This window comes from Nymphalis io, chromosome 25 (assembly GCF_905147045.1).
Source record: "Nymphalis io chromosome 25, ilAglIoxx1.1, whole genome shotgun sequence".
Taxonomy (NCBI): domain Eukaryota; kingdom Metazoa; phylum Arthropoda; class Insecta; order Lepidoptera; family Nymphalidae; genus Nymphalis; species Nymphalis io.
Window position 1 is genome coordinate 532,186 of NC_065912.1, and position 20,183 is coordinate 552,368.

The 20,183-nt window shown below is 32.2% G+C and overlaps 2 protein-coding genes and 1 long non-coding RNA gene across 3 annotated transcripts; 1 reads left to right on the plus strand and 2 right to left on the minus strand.

Annotated features, from left to right (window-relative positions):
• Positions 1-456: 456 nt before the first annotated feature.
• LOC126778033 (cytadherence high molecular weight protein 2) lies at positions 457-12,321 on the minus strand. Its single transcript, XM_050501381.1, has 17 exons — positions 10,218-12,321; positions 9,943-10,139; positions 9,434-9,713; positions 9,216-9,329; positions 8,932-9,109; positions 6,525-6,663; positions 6,062-6,221; positions 5,083-5,212; positions 4,908-4,993; positions 4,458-4,823; positions 3,642-3,832; positions 3,230-3,386; positions 2,736-2,822; positions 2,097-2,279; positions 1,819-1,953; positions 1,458-1,657; positions 457-1,052 (listed from the first exon to the last, which is right to left on the minus strand). Exons 1-17 carry the CDS (start codon positions 12,319-12,321, stop codon positions 561-563), a joined length of 5,199 nt encoding a protein of 1,732 aa, XP_050357338.1. The 3' UTR covers positions 457-560.
• A 329-nt stretch (positions 12,322-12,650) lies between these two features.
• LOC126778247 (TBC1 domain family member 7) lies at positions 12,651-16,221 on the plus strand. Its single transcript, XM_050501735.1, has 6 exons — positions 12,651-12,972; positions 13,261-13,457; positions 13,739-13,917; positions 14,324-14,419; positions 14,930-15,059; positions 15,683-16,221. The coding sequence occupies exons 1-6, from the start codon at positions 12,786-12,788 to the stop codon at positions 15,776-15,778; spliced, it is 885 nt and encodes a 294-aa protein (XP_050357692.1). The 5' UTR covers positions 12,651-12,785; the 3' UTR covers positions 15,779-16,221.
• A 19-nt stretch (positions 16,222-16,240) lies between these two features.
• LOC126778336 (uncharacterized) lies at positions 16,241-19,959 on the minus strand. The gene is made up of 3 exons (XR_007670130.1): positions 19,799-19,959; positions 19,178-19,726; positions 16,241-17,080 (listed from the first exon to the last, which is right to left on the minus strand). It is a non-coding gene; the product is annotated as an uncharacterized LOC126778336 (long non-coding RNA).
• Between the last annotated feature and the right edge of the window lie 224 nt (positions 19,960-20,183).

The window sequence follows — 20,183 nt, forward strand, 5'->3', positions numbered from 1 at the left end:
GGCTCACTCACCCTTCAAACCGGAACACAACAATATCAAGTATTGCTGTTTTGCGGTAGAATATCTGATGAGTGGGTGGTACCTACCCAGACGAGCTTGCACAAAGCCCTACCACCAGTAGAGTTTGGCTAATCCCTCTTAAGATTGCCGTGACCGAAATCAGTTAGGAGGAAACCATCATAGGATTAGATTAATACGCGAACCCCAAAAATATCCGTTATATTATCCCAAGAAATTGATTATTGTTTTAAGAGGACATGCCTGTGGCTAAACTTTACCAAGCCTTGTGAAAAAAGCTTAATATCTGCCATTTGTCAACTATACTGTGTTATAACTTTATTATCATTACAATTCTTAATGTTAAGAGACAATTTAAAAAACTAGAATACTATTCTTATAAGAAACATAAACACTTATTGTAAATACTATTTATTTAAATCCGTGCAGAACTAACAGACGCAAACATCGTGACATAAATAATAAACAAATAAAATAACCCATTAAAATAAACAAAATTAGGTCGCCCAAAAAAAAACCGCCTTCACGACTGGTAGAACACATTAATCCTTACTAAGTCCAAGTGCTAATTTCATCTCCAACGAATAATGTTCAACTCCATCTATATTCTTGACTGTTTCCGTTAAATCATTAACATCCTCTTCACAGTCTTCGAATATTTCATCGTCAGCTGACACATCGCCTATATGCGTTTCGTTCGGCTCTGATTTCATCTCCTCAACACTTACTTCGATATCATCAGTTTGTTTAATCGGACGCTCATTTTCGTCATTAACTTTCTCTCCATCAATAGACTCGTTACAGATTCCCGAATCGTTCGCTTCTAACACCTCGCCTCGTTCATTTTCTTCTGTCAGCGTGTCTTCTAGCGAAACATCTTGACTTGGCACTAAAGTGTCATCATTTTCAACTTCATCGTTTTCGTCAGCTAACGACTCAGTCGGCGATGGAATATAATTGATATATTTTAAAGTACGCTGATGTATTTCCTCTTCCTCTATATGAGTTTTAAGAATACGTGACACTTCTGGTAACTGGAAGACACAAATCTTGTTAGTACCTAATACTTTGAATAGGACCTTGAGACATGCCAATCAAGCCAGATAAAGACGGCTTCCGTTTTTAGGGACTAAGGAAGAAAAATATGGTTGCTATGTTAACCTACCCTATATTATAACCACATTGTTACCAGTGCTAACGTTAGCTACGTTACGACTTTGTCAACAAATTAAAAATGAATAAAAAAACAATGAAGTTGAGGAGATCATTAAGATCCATTTTAAGGTTTGGTTTCTGTTGGAGTTAAAAATATCCCACAGCAACGTGCAGGTGTCGTAAATACCGACTGACGTTATTTTTTGTGTTAAGCAAAAACATTCTCAAGACCGTTTTGTGCTAGGTTTTTGTGGTATAATATCTCAATTATTCTTATAACTTACAGTATACTCATTTTCCAACTCATCAGATATTTTTTCAATAATAGCATTCGTGCTGTTATCGACTCTGCTAGCGAATGACGTCACTACATCCAATTGCTTGTACATTTCCTGCTCCTCATATTTAATTGTTTTCTTCAGTATTTCTGTAGCAACAGAGTCTTCTATGCGAGCGTTTTGTCCCATATCAGAATAATTAACACCTGAAAACGAAATTAGATTTGGTTTTTTGAGACCGACTATTTTCAGTAGATTAATACATCTTATCATTAAACTTAATTTAATCGATATTCATCTAAATTTCAAAGTATTGATTGATGGTTAAATTGATAATAAACGATATAACAATTAAATTTAAATATACCCTGCGAAGGGAATCTTTTGTCTTCATACGAATTAATCGCATTGATTATCGATTGCTTGGCATCATCGCTATCCATTTTGCCCAAGGTTTCGTAAGTGGAGTGACACTCTTTGCGTTCACGATTTGGCATTTCATCTGCATTAAAATATAAACCTTAATCATCAATATACAATGGTGATATTTAAATTGTACGGTGGCTCTTAGATTGATAAAGCTTTCTTAAATTATTATAATAACAAAAACATTTGCGTGTCTTAACGTATTATATATTATATTACCGTTGAATTCATCTGCCTCGCCATCTTCACCATAATAATAATCTTTGCTTTTATCATCTTTAAAGTTTTTTTCTTTTATATTCTGTTTATTTCTCGACTTAGGTGATTCTAAGATGTCGCTTTCGGAACTAATTGTGTCAGAATCATTTGGTATGTGTGCTGATTCAGTGTCAGCTGACGAAGCTAGGTGGACGTAAGGTTCATAATTATAATCTTTAAATACATAATCTACACAAATAAATCCGTGGGAAAATCCTAAGTGATTATAATTTCAATCTTTGTGCTTTGGTTGTCACTTTACAAAGGTCTTTTATCCTCTTAAGGAGGTAGAGCTTATTACCTACCTCACTGTTCCAGTATCTTTTTTGCTTGACAGGTTTGCTCACGATGTCTTCGTTCAACGTGGAGGAGAAACGTGCATTATAACTACAATTTGGTCTTACGTGTTTGGTCTGTTGTGTTATTTCTGTACTTCTATTTGTAGCAGAAACTTTAGCCCTCAATTAAATTCCAAAAATATTTTAATGATTGCATAATGCATTATGCAGTTAAACATGTACACTGATTTCTACAAATAAGTAATTGAACTCTATTATAGCTATGTATATTTATACAAAATATAAAAAGACAGTTTCTTACGACCAGACTCTATGACTTCATCGCCAACATCATACTGTAGTTCAGGAACTGGTAATTGCTTTTCAATGTTTTTGTAAAGCACAGCTCCTGGTATATGAGTTATCATAACTTTGCTATCATCTAAAAATTTATTCACTCTAGCCTTAAGCATTGAAAGTACAGTATAAGGTAGAGAAAATACAATTATTTAGATAATGAAATTTCGAAAAAAAAAATGCGCAACTAATGATAAAATGCACTTTTAGAAAATACATTTATTCAGTCTCTTATCGATGAACACTAATAGTACGTCTTTGATAAAAAAAAGAAGTTTTTTTAATAATAGTTATTTTTTAAGAATACCTTATGGATGATATAAAGATACATATGGTATTGATGATATAACGCGTTGTGAGTTGTTATATGTATTTTTGTCAGTGATATTTGTTCTTTGAGCCTAACATCTATAAAAAATATCTTGAGACAATACATCATTAATAAAGAGTCCGACTTACCTGGAGGATCGCCTCCTGTGAGCTGACTGAGAGCAACCCTATCGAAAGCGTTGCGGTGGTCGTATTTTGTTACGAAATTCCGCTCCTCAAGCGCATGAGCCGGCGTTGGTTCTTGCCCTTTGTGGAACTCTTGCATAATCTTTGCATCGTATAGCTTCTAAAGTTAGTAAATATATATATATATATATATAGTATTTATTTACAGTTGCATGAAATCGAATAACGAAAACCTATTCTAAGAAAATATGTGTATCTTTATTATACATATTTATCTTTGTAAAGGTAAGTAAATATGTGTGCATAACGACGCATCAGTCAGATGAAGATGAATTTATAAGCAAATATAATATGCTTACCTAAAGTAACGTTTAAGCAATGGCAACATAAATATTTTTAAGAACTTATTACTTACCATTGGATCAACAGCAGGTTCTCCTCGAGCAATCCTAGCCTCTCTTTCAAGCTGTTCCTTTTCAAGCTCTTTAAATATTTCTAAATCTTCAGCACTTGGTTCCAAATCCAGGTTACCGTCGTTCGTTTTTGAATTAATATGATGCATGTAATTTAGGAAAGCTACACCGTCACTGTTGCTGTCACTCGTACCTTTACATTTTATAATTATTATAAACACGACACAATGACAATAAATACATAATACCGTACTTTATACATTTTAAAAAACGATTTAAGTTATTATTATGTAATAATAATAATAATGTCCTCCAGACCGATTTCGGCCACGGCTGCCAAGCCAACGAGACAGTGACTGCCTCGTTGGTCTAGTGGCTTGATGTAAGGCCCCAGACCTTGAGGTCCTGGGTTTAATTCCCAGGTCGGGCCAATAAAAATATATTGGGTTTTTCTGACAGAAAATTCTCAGTAGCAGCCCGAAGTCTGGAAGTTGGAAGTGTGTACACTCCCGGGCTTCGGAAAACACGTAAAACCGTTGGTCCGGCGCCTGAACTCTTTCTGGTCGTGTCGGATTGCTGTCCCATGGGATTTTGAGAGTTAGGGAATAGAGAGTGCACCTGTGTTTGCGCACACACTTGTGCACTACAATATCGCCTGCGCATTTGGCTAATCTCTCTTAAGATTGGCTACCGTGGCCGAAATCGATCTGGAGGACATTATTATTATGTATACATGGTATAACTATAATTAGTATTCATTCTTTTTAGTAATATATGTTTAACTACGAAAATTATTTAAAAAAAGTGGTAAATGTCACCTAAGTTTTCAGTCATTTGTTGATGACTTGCATGAGGTAGGCTGACATCACTTGTTTGGTTTGCTTCTTTACCGTTACCATCATTGATGTCATCATTTTTTATCTCTTCCTTATTTTCATTATTAATTTCCGTAATGGCTACTTTTTTATTGCTTGCTTTTTGTTTACAGTGCTCATCGCCAGCACTACTGGCTTTTATTTCTTTTATCGTAACTTTATTGAGCCCCTTATTTCTTTCGTTTTCTTGAGATCTCATATTATACTCTTCGATAATTTCAATGAGAGGCTTCCTTACACTTGTATCAACTGACTTCTCAATCTGACCTTCATCACTTTTAGTGTTCTGATTTGATTTTTTAATGTGCTCTGTAACATATGCGTCTATATATGTTAGTGATTTATTTAGTATAAATATGAATGTAGTACATAACGTATGCGACGCGTGTTTACCTTTTAATATCGCTGATGATTCTTTCCTTTCCGTATGTGGCGTTTGATTAAATAGTAAATTATTTATAGCGCTTAAATCGTTATTTCTGAATGTTGAAAAAATATAAATATTAATACTTCTAGTAAGGAAGGTAAATATAATGATTTATATGTTGTCTTATTAAAAAAAACATACCTATCACCAGCATTGGGAGCTATATTGAAACCTGGCCACTCCGCTTCACAGCTTTGTTCCTCTTTCAGCTCTTGAACTAAACGCTTGCCTTGATCGATTTGTGACCATTCAATTTTACTGGTATCTTCATCTACAATATTATTTAATTTTGATAAAAATCAAAACTCATTAGATTATTGATGATCATCCTATCCTATGATGTGAGGGACGATATGAGAGAGCACGATCTCACTAAGGAGGACGCTTTAGATCGGGCAAAGTGGAGGCGTAGATGCAGGAAAGCGGACCCTGTCGTTACTAGGCCGGGAAAACGCTAGGCAGAAGAAGAAGAAGATCCTAGATATATAAACAGCATGCAAAAAATATAAAAATAACACGCATTGATGTACTCGTAAATTTACATTCATAATTTTTTTGGCATAAGTGGGTAGCTTTATTAAAAGAATGGCAGTGAAAGTTTAATCGATTCCAGGTGAGAAAATGAATAAAATCAAAAGATGCTGTTATAATGAAAGTCTGCCACGAGACTGCCTACATAGGGTTTTGCCATCGACGCCTATTGTACAAATTATAAGAGAAGGTACAATAGTTGTATAAATGCAGTAGTAATGTATACAATCCTTATAGTCTTTAAACATTTTAGCTTATATAATTATGTTATGTGCATAAATAGTTTATCTGATTGGATTTTATTTATTTTATTTATCTTATCTATTTTTCTATCCACCTATGAATCATACGATATTGCATGTAAAAAAAGGATATATATTAGATATTAGTAATCTCGTTGGATATTTTACCAGCCAGCCAGTGATACTACAGGCACAGGATACATTACATCGTAGTTCCCAAGGTTTGTGGCGCACTCAAGGTGTAAGGAATGATTAATATTTCTTATAGCGCCATTGTCTATGAGAGATGGTAACCATTTGCTATCAGGAAGCCTATGTGCTTTTATGTTGTATATATATATAAAAACCTTTTGCATCATTATCACTGCCGCTGGAGTCACTTTCACTTGTAGTGTCATCAGTATCAGAATCTGTCAGCACATCTTCAACGTCACCAGGTTTTGTGTTTTCTTCCTTCTCTTTTGTATTTAATTCCTCAACTTTAGTCGCTTCAATATTTTCGTTTTCCTAAATAATAATATATTTTGTACAATTATTAAGAAAGTATTTTTAATCAAAAAGTAAGTATCACGCTATACATATATGAAGCATTATATATCATGTGTATTAACAGGTTCCTGTTGGGTTGAAAAACGCCTCTTTTATTGCAGATGTTTTTGGAAAACCGGTGACCACTTATCATCAAGGAAACTGTTCTTCTGTAATTATGATATGTATCTTCTATATTATTGTACCTTCTTAGGAAACATGGTTCAGTAAAATTGATAACTATTCTAAAACATTCCCGAAACTCTTTTGTTGATTTCAAACCTTATTCTCTATCGCCAGAGGACCCATTTTCTCCTGCTCAAGCAGTTCTCGCACCTCTCGTTTTGCCTTGTTTTCATCGCGCATCTTGATCAAATAACGTACGCTCTGCATAACCTTCTCTTGATCTTTTGCTATCCACCTGGTAAGATTCATTTTGTATAAATAATATCGAACGGTTGACATAGTAGACTCTGTGTGTCAATGTGCTTTACAACAATGATCCCTCCATCAAGGACTATTTATATACGGATGAGAGCTAAGCTAAAATGTCTCCTCATAGAATCATTCAGATGTATGTAAACACACATATATTATGAGTTAAAATACTTTATTCTCGTTGACTATCATAATAGCAGCTGGACCTGACAATATACCCCCAATGTTTTTTACTAGCTGTGCAAATTCTATATCATACCCATAACATCTAATTTATAACGCATCATTGCAAAAAGGTATTTTTCCTGATAAATGGAAGAAAGCAAGAATAGTACCGATTCACAAGGATGAAAAAAAAATAATTTGTATCTAACTATCGGCCTATATCAATCCTTTCAGTGATGTCAAAGATTTTTGAGTCACTTGTTCTCCCATTCATATTTAATCATGTTATAAATCATCTTTCTCCCTATTAATTTGGATTTATGTCTAAAATATCGACCAATACTAATTTACTTAACTATGTTTCCCATCTTATTGATGCTATTGATCAAAACCTGCAAGTAGATGTAGTCTACACTGATTTCTCCAAAGCATTTAATAAGGTTGACTATAAGATACTGATTAGAAAACTTTCGTATTTTGGCATTTCTGATACATCTCTGAGATGGTGTAAATCATATCTGTCTAATCGATATTCCAAAGTCGATATTGACGGGGAGTGCTCTGACCCTTTCCATACTACTTCCGGTGTTCCACAAGGTTCAAATTTAGGGCCCTTGTTTTTCATTATATTCATAAATGATATTACAAATATCATGAAAATTGTCAGGTTTATCTGTTTGCAGACGATTTAAAAATAGCGAAAGTTATAAAAAAAGAATCTGATATAGCTGTTCTTCAAAATAATCTAAATAGACTAGTCCAATGGTGTAGAATTAATCACATGGTGTTTAATCCAAGCAAATGTAATTTTATAAAATTTACCAGAAAAAGGAATCCATTGTTAAGTTCATATAATATTTCGGGCAAACATCTAAAAAAACTAATTGTATTCGAGACCTGGGTGTAATATTTGACAATCAGCTAAGATTTGATAAGCACATCAATTCAATAGTAACAGGTTCTTTTAAACTATTTGGCTTTATCTTAAGACAGTCTAAGGATTTTAAAAAGTCATCAACAATCCTACAATTGTACAATAGCTTGATACGAAGTAAACTTCAATATTGTTGTCAAGTATGGTCCCCCACTTACAAGATCCATATTGAGAGAATAGAACGTGTTCAATAGAGACTCTTTTAACATTTGGTCTTTCGTTTTAAAGCTTCAAATCAGCTAGAGTCCTACAAAAACAAACTAGATTTTTTTTAAAGAAGCCACTGGAGTTTCGAAGATCTCTGATAGACATGAAATTGCTTTATAAAGTATTTAATGAAAAAATTGATGACGATAGACTGTTGAGTAGATTTAATACTAATGTTCCTAGAGGACTTCCTCGCAACCCATGTCCGTTCTTTAAAATTGACCGCACTCAAACGAAACTTGGACAGAATGCTCCAATATCGCGAATGTCGTGAGAATCACTGGTGGTAGGGCTTTGTGCAAGCTCGTCTGGGTAGGTACCACCCACTCATCAGATATTCTACCGCAAAACAGCAATACTTGATATTGTTGTGTTCCGGTTTGAAAGGTGAGTGAGCCAGTTACAGGCACAAGGGACACAAAATCTTAGTTCCCAAGGTTGGTGGCGCATTGGCTATAAGCGATGGTTGACATTTCTTACAATGCCAATGTCTAAGGGCTTTTGGTGACCACTTACCATCAGGTGGCCTATATGCTCGTCCACCTTCCTATTCTATAAAAAAAAAAAGAATATAATTATTATGTAAAAAACACAGTAACACTGGACATTGGTTGTGACGGGCTCTCATCGTTCATGAAAAAATGTGATGTTTCTTTTAGTATAAACTGTTAATTTGTTTAAAAATTTAATTAGTTACCTTTTGTTTCTGTTTTTGTTTTTTGTTCTTTATTTAAATATTTTTATTTTCTGTTTTTATTCTATTTTTGATTTGTATATTTTGTAATTGTGTATGTGAATGGTGTGTTCTCCTATAATTGGTTGTGCATAGTTAGTTTTAAGTTAATGTAAAAAGTGATTTAAATGTACAAAATCTTATGTACAACTGTTGGAGATCCAAATAAATAAATAAATAGTATAACACAGAGGGCCGTGAACGACAAATACCGGCGCCGCTCCGCGACCTCCTCCTGCACGCCACCGCGGCGCCACGCCTCGGCGCACGCGCGGTCGCGCGGGAACACGGGACGGTTGTCCAGGTTCAGCAGCTCCAACAGACGGAGTGTCAGCGTCTTACGGTACGCGGGTATGTTCCGCACTACCGGGTTGCCGGTCAACACCAGCACTGAAAATGTATTTATAATAGAAATGAGTACTTAAACTGATGTAGGTGCACCTAAATATTTCTCTTGATAATTTATTTAAACCTATATGTTATAACTATGTGATACCTTTTAACGCAGCCATATCAGCTAATACGTCGACTATTATCGGGTCCTCTATACGATTGTATGACAAATCTAAAACTGATAGATTCTTGCATTGTCGCAAATCATTTAAATCATCTAAAAAGTTAATAAAATTATATCAAAACGTGACTTTAAAAAAATAGAGACGTTAACATATTATTTACATATTTTATTCAACATATTTTAATAATATTTCTCACCTATGCCGCTTAACATGTTATGACTAATGCTAAGCGTTTGTAGATCGGGTACAACGTCCAAATTTTCAATTTTCGTTACAAAATTATGATCTAAATTCAATGTATTCAACTTGGGGCAACCGTTTAAATTTTCAATCTTCCTCACTATATTGTAATGTAGATAGAGACATTTCAGTTCAGCGAGCGTATCTAAGCCTTCGATTTTTTGAATACCATTATTTTCTAAAAAGATGCATTTCAAACCAGTGTATTCTTCTAAATTCTCGATTCTTGGAAATCCCTAAAATGTTTAATTTTGAATGTTAACTCCTATTAAGTTTGCTTAACATCTGATTAAACAATATCCATTATCCAAACTTAGTATATAATCTAAGCCACCAGATGCAAATTGACAATTTTATATGTACCATAAGTACTGACAGTAATGGTGTCTTTTTAGTGGACTTGTTAAAACATTATTACTTAGTGATTTAGTGTATGTATTTGACTTGATTTGACTAAAGCCTTACCTTAAAGTGTAAATAAAGTATATCGTTAAGATAAGGAGTGCAGTACAGTTTGTGTTGTTTGCAAATATTTTTGAGAAGCTCTTTTGTCATTCGGGGTCCTCTGTCATTTTCTTCTAATTCTTTATCTAACTTTGATTGAAACTCTCTTTGTTTATCTTTCTTTTCCTGTTGTTTTTTCTCTTCTTCTTTATTCTTTTCTACAAAGGAACAATCCATTAGTAAGAACAATTTATTAAAAGCGACTTGTCTATTCAAAAATCATTTAACTTATTTACCTATTAGCTCTTGATCGAGAGGGTATACTTCCGATATTTTGTCCTTGTTTTCGTTTTTATCTTGTAATTCGTTATTGCGTGCATAATCTCCTTTGGCTTTATCATCTGTTTCTACAAATGATATTCCTTGATTTGTACTTGCACATACTTTTTTGTTCTCTTCCCGTCTCAATAAATTATTAGCCAGACGCAATACTTCCTTATTATCTTTCATTTTATCTTTTATATCATATAAAAGTCTGTCAATCTTTCTATTCTTTTCTAGGTCTTTACTTACTACAGTGTCTCTTGTTACGATACGACTATCAATACTTTCGTCCACCTGATCAATTTCCTCTATTTTCAATGTACATTTACTTTGCACTTCATCCGAATTACCTACATTGATATTGGCAGACTTTGGGTGCAAAATACTTTGTGATTTTTGTAAGACGTCGTCCAAGTCTTTTAGAAAGTCCTTACATTCTTTATTTCTATCTTCATAATTCGCTTTACTTGTATTAATTCTATTTTCATGACCTTTTATTTCAGTGTTTAACTTATTTATTGCGCTGTGTATGTCATCTAGTTCTAATAGAGAAGAAGATTTTTGTTCACTATTAATGCTTCGTACGTTCTCATGCGTATCTATTTCAGTAATTGCTTTATGGTGTTTTTGAATCTCACTCTCTTCCTTTAACTTTTGATAAGCAAGATTAGATTTTCTAGAATTTTCTAAAGCTTCATTAACACCATTTAGTAACTCATTCATGCTGTTTAGTTTATTTGTTATATCTTCTTTAATAAGTGTGTTTAGATTTTCAGCACCTTCAACAATATTACGGGCAAGATTTTTCATCTCCCTAAATTCTAGCTCATTGTTCTCAGCATTGTCACCTCTACCAATTTCAAAAATATTTCCGAGTGTATTATGTAAAGTTCTTTCCATGTTTTCATCAAATTTAACTCTTTGATTACTTGCCTGCTTTGAATTACAATTATTATTCTGAAGTGATAGCACTGAATCTGTTATTTTAAAGCTACGACGTAACGATTTAGTTTCGTCACAATTATTTTCATTCATATTAAGCTCATCTTTACTTAAAATACAATTTATATCGTTAAGAACCTTTTCAGTTGCTTTAAGTTTGACTTCAAAATTTTTAGGACCGCAATCATTTTTATTGCTTTTATCATTGTATGCCGGTCGTTCAGAGTCTATTTTATTTTTAATTTCGCCGCTAAGATCAAGTTTGATTGGATTATCTTTCATAGGGATATTTAAAGCATCATTAATAGCATAACTTTCTTTGATTCCTTCAAAAGAAGAGTCTATTTTCGGACCACGCACTAAACAATATGACGATTCCTTTAAAATTTTATTTTCTTCTATTTGTAACTTATTCTTATTTTCAATTTCATTAGGATCGTCGTGTTTGTCAGCCAATTGCTGTAACATTTCCTTGGTCTCTTTATATCTTGTTTCGTAAGACTTATTTGTGCATTCAGTAACAACTTTATCGATAGCATCAAACTCTCTTTCATCACTTGATTCAGAATCGTTAGATAGATTTTCTTCATCAATGGTCTGTGCCTTAAATATTTGACTTTTAGATCTATAAGCAGCAGCAGCATTCATCAAGGCTTGCATATTTTTGTATTTGATTGTATTCTGTTTCGCAAAATCACCCACAGATGAATCGAGTTCAGCTTGAATATCATCGTACTTTGATATATTTACCTGATCTAAGGGAACAGTGATTTCATTATTATGAGATTCATGATTAATTACAATTTGAATCTGACGGGCTTTTTCTGCTATAATAGGGCTATCCTTCAGTAATTCTTTGATTTCTTCAGAGGTTAATGGCTTACTATGGTCTTCAATTTTAGTAAATGGTTGTCCTGTCATGACCTCATACTCTGACTTTACAGTTCCTGACGCTGATGCGGCTATATAGGGCCTGTCTACATTAACGCCTTGAATTAATGGTTTCATTTCATTTTCTATGGTTTTATCAATAACAGATTTAGGAAACTTTGCGTCTTTAAAAAATTCCTTTAGCTTAGCTGTCTTGGTTGCTATGTAGTCGGAATCCCCTATCTTAGAATCTGATATTTCCATTTTTAATATGTAATATAGTAATCCGCAATTTATTAGCAAGTTCAGTAAAGCTTGTTACTATTACTATGGATACGAAAAACGTTCATTTATTATGTCAATATTCGAAAAAAGAATACAATCTTGCATATTTTTAAAATTATCTTTAATTTTACGACGAAATAAAAATAAATTATCTTTATTTCCATTTCTTTATTCCTTATAATTTTTATATCTAATAACTTTGTTACTTACATGGTTACGCTTATAATATTTAATTATATTTTTCAATGGCAACTGCATGACATTGACATATTTACATTTTAATCTGTTCTTTAATTCGTTTCGTTAAAATAAGTGTTTTTCACTAGCGACTGTTATTACATTTAATTAAAAATACAAGGTATTGATTCTAAAAAGTACTGGAATTTCCTATGAATGCCTTTCAATAAGCGTTACTATTGATCGCCTCACTTTACGTCGAAAAAATGGCAGACGAAAGAAATTTTCGATCGTCTTACTATGAAAAAGTTGGTTGCCGCGGTGTAGAGGAGAAGAAATCTTTGGAAATACTTATGAAAGAGAAGCCCTGGGACAGGGTTAAGCTAAAACAATTCTGTCTACGTTTCACTGTACCTGCTGCTTATAGGAATTTGGTATGGAAAGTGTTACTCGGTTAGTAAATATTAAGTTTATGTAGCTTAGTTTCAAAATAACAATAAACTAAATGTAAAACGAATATTATTTTCTATGTGTATACAAAGCTGTGCATTTTAAAAAAAAAAATTTTATACTTTTGACTTGTTGACAACACATGTTAACAAAAGATTTTTAATTGCATAAGTTGTTAAACAGAAATTGATAAATTGTTTTGTTATTAACTTTCTTAATCATTTCAACACCGACAATAAATATTGCTTTAAAGAATTTATTTTAGTATTTTTCGCTTAATATATTTCTCAGATATTCTGCCTGTTTATGCGGATTCCCACCAATTTGTGGCAGCACAACGCACAGACCAATATAACCATATGCTGTATGCAGTGGAAATGTTAGAGTTAATTGATATGAAGGCCCCTCGTAGTGAGATCCTGTTAGCAATGTGGCTGCTAGAAAATGAAGAACGGAAACCCCCCAAATTCCCAGAAACAAATTATAATGTTAGTATCAAACTAAGCAAAAGAATCTATATATAAGTTTTGTATTTCATAATGAAATATGTTGTTTGTTTTTAACGATTCAAGTAAAAACTATCATTTGAGTAAGAACATGGGCTTCATAGTATGTTTGTTTAAAACAGAGAAAATAGGTATATGTGTTTATCCTTTATAACAGGCGTTGTTCATATTTTTTTCATATAAAATACAATCTGATTTAGAAAAAGGAGTTTAGAAGTGTTATATTTCAGTGCATTATGTCTGTCAATGTGTGTATTTTGCAGTCAGCTGACACATTCATACCAATAGCCAACACTTTACTTCAGCTTTACGATGATGAAGTGGACGTCTACTGGCTTAGTAAGGTGCTTACAGAGATAGTTCGTAACATGCAGAAAGAATTACCGAAATTAAAGGAAGCCTTTCAAAGCATGCTTGAAAAGGAAGATGGGGAACTATATAAGTATGTAATTACTTTTTTTATACAAAAACAAATTTATTTACACAGCTATGAGCATCTACACCATAAATAAGGAGGTACACCTTACCAACTATTTTACTAAGTTTTGATGTGTGACCAGGCCAGTACCATTGTAACGACAAGGAACATTACATCTTTGTTCCCTTGTTTGGTGGCACATTCACATCTTGGAGCAAAGGCTTCAATGTGAAGGAAAGAAAGAATAATCGGTTACTGAGCTTATGATTTTGATAGGAAATAATTTCGACAGCAATAAGACCAAGGGCAGAAACATCTGTACTGATACGACTTTGAACCACATTATTCTCTATTTAATCTATGTTAAGTTAAGCATGAAATATATATTTAATAAAAAGTTATATTTTAATATCACAAATGTTTGTTTCAGCCATCTAGTTGAGAAGAAAGCACTAGATGTTTTACCTTTAATGAAATGGTTTAATTGCTGTTTTGCTGGAGTTTTGGATGACACATCCCTCACAAAGTAAGTCGATAACAATGACATATGAAAACAAATCAAAATCAAAATATTCAACATTTAAGCATTACACTTACTTATTGATAGTCAAACAAGAAACTACCACTGATTGAACTATTTATACATGTAAATAATTACAAATAATCCTAATTGTAATAAAGTTATTTATATAAAACACTTTATTGCTTACAAAACTATATAATTTGAACAAAAGATGGATTTAATGATTGAAAGCATTCCCTACCAATCAGATTAAAACTTATCAGAAATATGTGAAAATGATATAATGTTTCATAACTGCCCCTCCGAGGGTACCACTCAATTATCACTTTCATATAATATCAGTACTATGTATTCCTGTGTCTCAGTTTGATTAGTGAATGAATCATGTTATTACAGACCTTTGATTAAACGGTCGACCACTATGTATGAACAAAGATGATCACATTCAATCAAGTTGTCTATTGGTTTATAGGCCTTCTTGAAAAAAATATTTAAATGATTTTCTATATTTAGGATATGGGATAAAATCTGTAGTGGGGCACCAAAGATCCTGTCCTTTGTGGCTGTGACACTAGTTATAACTTTACGAAGAAATATACTTAAAGCCAAAAATGGTGATGAAGTTCTGAAGTGTGTTTCAGAGGTATGCTTTAAACATATAATTTTTTTACTAGTTTAAATATAGAATATATGACAGAAATAAAATAAAAAATAAATTTAAAAAAAACTGACTGCCTCATTGGTCTAGTGGCTTGATGTAAAGACGCAGACCCAGAGATCCTAGGTTCAATTCCCAGGTCGGGCCAATAAAAAGTTATTGGATTTTTCTGTCAGCAAATTCTCAGTAGCAGCCCAGCGTTTGGAAGTTGGAAGTGTGTACACTCCCGTGCCTCTGAAAGAACGTAAAGCCGTTGGTCCTGCGTCTGAACTCTTTCGGTCGTGTCGGATTGCCGTCCCATCGGATTATGAGAGTTAAGGAATAGAGAGTGCAGCTGTGTTTGCGCACACACTTGTGTACTATGATATCTCCTACGTAGTTGGCTAATCTCTCTTGATATTGGCTGCCGTGGCCGAAATCTGTCTGGAGGACGTTATTATGTATGTCAGAAGAAATTATGACAAATAATATTATAATTGTTTAAATATATATCCTTAAACACCATTAATTATAAGTATTTTATATTTTAATTCAATAATATACAGCATTTGAAGAAACATAAGACTTGAAAGTTTACATATAAAATGAATCATGTTTTTTTTTTCCAGATACCCGAACAATGTGAAGAGGTTGTAGCAAATAAAGCCATTGAATTATGGCAATACTACGCTCAACCACAAAACGATCAGCTCGCGAAGAAATGATGTATGACCTTCTAATGAGTTAATACTCATTAGAAGAAAATGTATGTCAGCAGCAGCCGCACTCAACCAACCGAATTAATGAGAGGTGTTTGATTAGCCTCAAGGTCATTGTACCATTGGTAGACTTAATGTGAGAGGCACGTGTTCTATCCTGCTCTATTGGACTATTAACTAAAGTTATTACAGTTATTTAAATAAGGAAAATGTTTATATTATTATTAAACGCAATGCTACTATTTTGGTAAGGATGTGAGGATTGTTAAAATCAAAATATACTATATTCAAGTAGACACTAACAAGGAATGAGTCAAAGCTAGCCCAAATGGTTTGAAATGTGTATCTGAGAAGATCCGTCTAAAAAAACTCGGTCATTACTTTTTCACCAATCATGTATTTATTACATATTTATATTTCCTGCAATAAGATTACCTATATATATATATATATATATTTAATACAAATAGTTGCAATGCTGTGTATCATACATGTAATCATGTATATTATATTGTTCATTATTTAAATTTATTTATTATTAAATGTAAAAATAGCTGTGTGGTATAATTATAGAACGGGATGTTTGGCTTCAAGAAAGATGTATTGACACATATTGCCTTGACCAGTCACAATGATAGTTACAACAAATTAAAAACTTCTTTTTTTCAAATAATTTGATGGGACTTTCTATTTGACAGAATTTTCACCTCATCAATAAGACAGAGATAGCAATATGTTAGTCCCATCGAATTTGCTTAGGTACTATGTAAATATTTAGAACTCATGTAATAGCAATAACTATATAACTTTAAGATGTCTTTTTAGGAAAAGTTTAATATATATATATATTACAATTTTTTAATAAGGTTGAGTGTCGCTTGCTTAAGAGCTGTATGTATTATATAAAACAAATTGATATTATAAAGATAATAGAGAAATATGATTTATTTAAATTTAGAAAATATATAAATGTATAGTAGCTGAACTAGATTAATATTGACGTATAATGATAGCACGTAGAAAGAACAAAACAAAATGTGTTGTGTTGTATGAAAGGCAAACTATATCTAGTTTGTATGTGACCTCACATACGAATGGTGACAATGTCTAATACAAATAATTGTATCTGTAATTATAGAAATTAACATAATATTGTTTACACTATAATAAGTATTTTTTACGCAATGCTTAGTGCAGCTGTTGAATACTATACCTGTTATACTATTAAAATACTTTAATCATAATAAATATTTTCCTTGCTTCCTTTCTCCTTTTGCCTCTTAAATTTTTTTTATTGTGATTTGGTAACTGAAACAAGATAAAAAAGTTATAAAAAAAGTCATACCAGCCTTTTTTTACATTAAAATATTTCAAAAAAATATGTTAACTAAAAATAATCATTTGTTAAAATTTTATATTATTTTTAAACAGTGCATAAAACCAAAAGCATAGATGGTATTTAAAAAATATATTTGGCTGCTCAAATTTTTCTTTAATTTGGTTTTTAAACAATTAAGTTTTAAATCAGTCTTAATTATCTTTAACATGACTAAATGGTATACAATACATATAATGCATATAACGTATACATACAATATATATAATGTATTAATTTATACTTATTCAATTTCGAGCTTGCGAGCTTCGCTCTTATTTTCAGTACGAGGTCGGAATTTACTTGGTACTATTTCTTCAAGATAACCCTGAAACTATATATTTTAAGGCAATTAATAAAAATTTTGATTAATTGCCCCCATCTGTTTTCTTAACCAATTTACAAGAATACCGTTTGGAAACACAAATGGAGTAGCAGTATTTCAACGAGCTTTAAATTTTATAATCAACACAGAACACCTGTAAGGTATATTTTGCTATTTAGATATCTTGCAGTATTGGAAGGGACAATGATGATCATAATCAAAACTTAAATTGTTTTATGGCTGCTGTCAAAAGATACAATTTAACAATTAATGAACAAAAATCTATCTTTGGTGTCAATTCTTTTAATCTGCTTGATTACAATATAAAAAACAATACCGTCCAACGTGATTCTAATAGATTGAAACCATCATTAGATCTACCAATAACGACGAATAACGTTGAATTAAAAAGAACATTAGATCCATTTCACACACGTGAAATGGACAAATAATTTTTCAATGAAAATACATCCATTGGTCTTTCGAATTTATGATAGTGCAAAACATTGCTTTGCGTCATTGAAATCAGAAATAGAAGTAAACTTTAACAGTTATTGATGATAATGAGATCTTCGCTGTAGAGACTGACGCAACAGAATTTGCCATTGCTGTATCTCTTTCTCTTTCTCCTATAGCTTTCTGTAGATTATCAGATTCAGACCAATGACAATCTTCAATCGAAAAACAAGCATACACCACCGTCGTCTTCGCAAATGCGTCATTACTTAATTGACAAACAATTTTTACTTTTAACAGATTAACACTCTGTTGCATTTATTTTTATTCCAAAAAATTGCAGTAAAATAAAAATTAAAAGCTTGAACGATGGGGTCTAGAATTATCTTGTTTTAAATATAACATAAGTTATCGTCCCGGGTAAAGAAAACTAAGTTGCTGACACTTTAACAAGAGTATGTGCTCACGTGAATATTACATGAGCTGCATAGTTCTCTCTGCCACCCTGGCATTGTAAGGATGATACATTGGGTTCGTATGAAAAATTTACCGTATTCGGTAAATGATATAGTCTGTTACGCTGTGTTGCCCAATATGTACCAAAGTCAAACCTCGGTTTATACAATCTAAAGGTCAATTAATAAATGCTACAGCACCTTTTGAGAGACCAAACAATGACTTCAAAAGACCTTTACTGTCTAATATAAATAATACTTCAAATAAGTACTTATTAACCATTTCAATTTCGTCAATATGACTACAGTAGATTTCCCTTTGCATATGCCTGTAAGGTAATGACAATTTCAACTGTTATAAGATGTTTACAAGATTTATTTTACATGTTCGGAATACCCCTTCATACACATAGCAATAGAGGATCTGCTTTTATTTCTAAAGAGTCTACAGATTTTTTTTAAATTCCTTGGGAATCACTTGTAGCAAAACAACACCTTATAATCCACATGGATATGAGGTGGGGTGAAAATGAGTGTCTCCATGGTATTTTGTAGAATACTCTACAACTTGCTCTTCACACTTGTGTGAATTGACAATTTCCTTACATGCAATTCATTCGCTTCTGTGTATATACCAATTAATACATTATAAATGAAATGACTCTATGCACTCGTAATTATAATATTTACAGCTTTATTGTCAATGTTATAAATTTTTTTTCTATAGAAATGTGGTTAACAATTTTTAGTATTATAAAAAATATTGCTTATGTTATAATCTGTTTATATTGTACCTTAAAATGCATGTTGTGGCCGTCTTGAAGAGTCGCACATTTTATGCAAGCTGTTAGCTGAATGTGTTTGTTTTATTATTACAATAAAGATTGTTGACTGCTGATGGTCCTTAATAAAATAAAATAAAACTCGAAATTTAGCTCCAATCCCTTATTTCAATATAAGTGTATGTCAATCAAACAAAGTATAGAAGAATTAAATGTCTCAAATACAGAAAGTCAGAAAGAACAAGAAGACATTGTAGATGTTTTCATGACTCTAAAGATCGAACTCTAAGCTCGGATCTTAGAATTTCACAGGGGGTGAATGAGGTATAATTTATGAAAAAAATTAACTATTCCTTTATCTTGTCAAATATAATATATTGTCACTTTATTATGTACAATTCTTTAAGTTAATTAAAGGCAATTTTTCTTTTGGTTTTGTCTTTTATGTATAAGGTGCTAGCGTTAACGTCTCTTAACCTATCCAGGGTTGGAAAATCTGAAATATCATCGTCTAACTCCTCATCTGTTCCAATGAAGTTGTTCCTATAGCATGCCTCCAGCCTTCAACAAAAAAATAGAATAAATTGAGATAAACATAACCTTCAAATAATAAAATACCTATTAATTATTTACCATTCAACTAAAGCAGTTTTTTACCAGTTGTAACCGCTCTTAGTTTACGGAGCTCACATTTTAACTTAATAATACTTTGAAGAATGTGTTTCACGCAATTAAAATTTTCAATAAAAATAAACAAAGATCTATAAAATATCTCAATAGGGCGACCTCTGTGACAGAGGCTCTGTCACTCGCTTTTAGTTTTTAACCTTATTGGAGTACCCATTTCAATTTAATCTTTTGTTATTTTAAAAGTGCTGCCCACTGTAATTTCTTATTGTAATATTAAAAAAAAAATCATACCTATATAATCATTGAAAAGAAAGATATTTCTAAGCAACATGAATTAATATGGTTTGGTATTTTGATTTTATATATTAGTAAAAATTTCCAAAGTGTA

What these genes read in the sequence shown, in the direction of transcription:
- LOC126778247 (XM_050501735.1), top strand. Translation starts at nt 12,786, where the DNA reads ATGGCAGACGAAAGAAATTTTCGATCGTCTTACTATGAAAAAGTTGGT. An exon ending in TCCCAGAAACAAATTATAAT is followed by an intron (nt 13,458 to 13,738) that starts GTTAGTATCAAA and finishes TGTATTTTGCAG; the next exon opens with TCAGCTGACACATTCATACC. An exon ending in GATGACACATCCCTCACAAA is followed by an intron (nt 14,420 to 14,929) that starts GTAAGTCGATAA and finishes TTCTATATTTAG; the next exon opens with GATATGGGATAAAATCTGTA.
- LOC126778033 (XM_050501381.1), bottom strand. Translation starts at nt 12,321, where the DNA reads ATGGAAATATCAGATTCTAAGATAGGGGATTCCGACTACATAGCAACC. An exon ending in GAGGTCGCGGAGCGGCGCCG is followed by an intron (nt 6,664 to 8,931) that starts GTATTTGTCGTT and finishes GAATCTTACCAG; the next exon opens with GTGGATAGCAAAAGATCAAG. An exon ending in AGTTGGAAAATGAGTATACT is followed by an intron (nt 1,053 to 1,457) that starts GTAAGTTATAAG and finishes TGTGTCTTCCAG; the next exon opens with TTACCAGAAGTGTCACGTAT.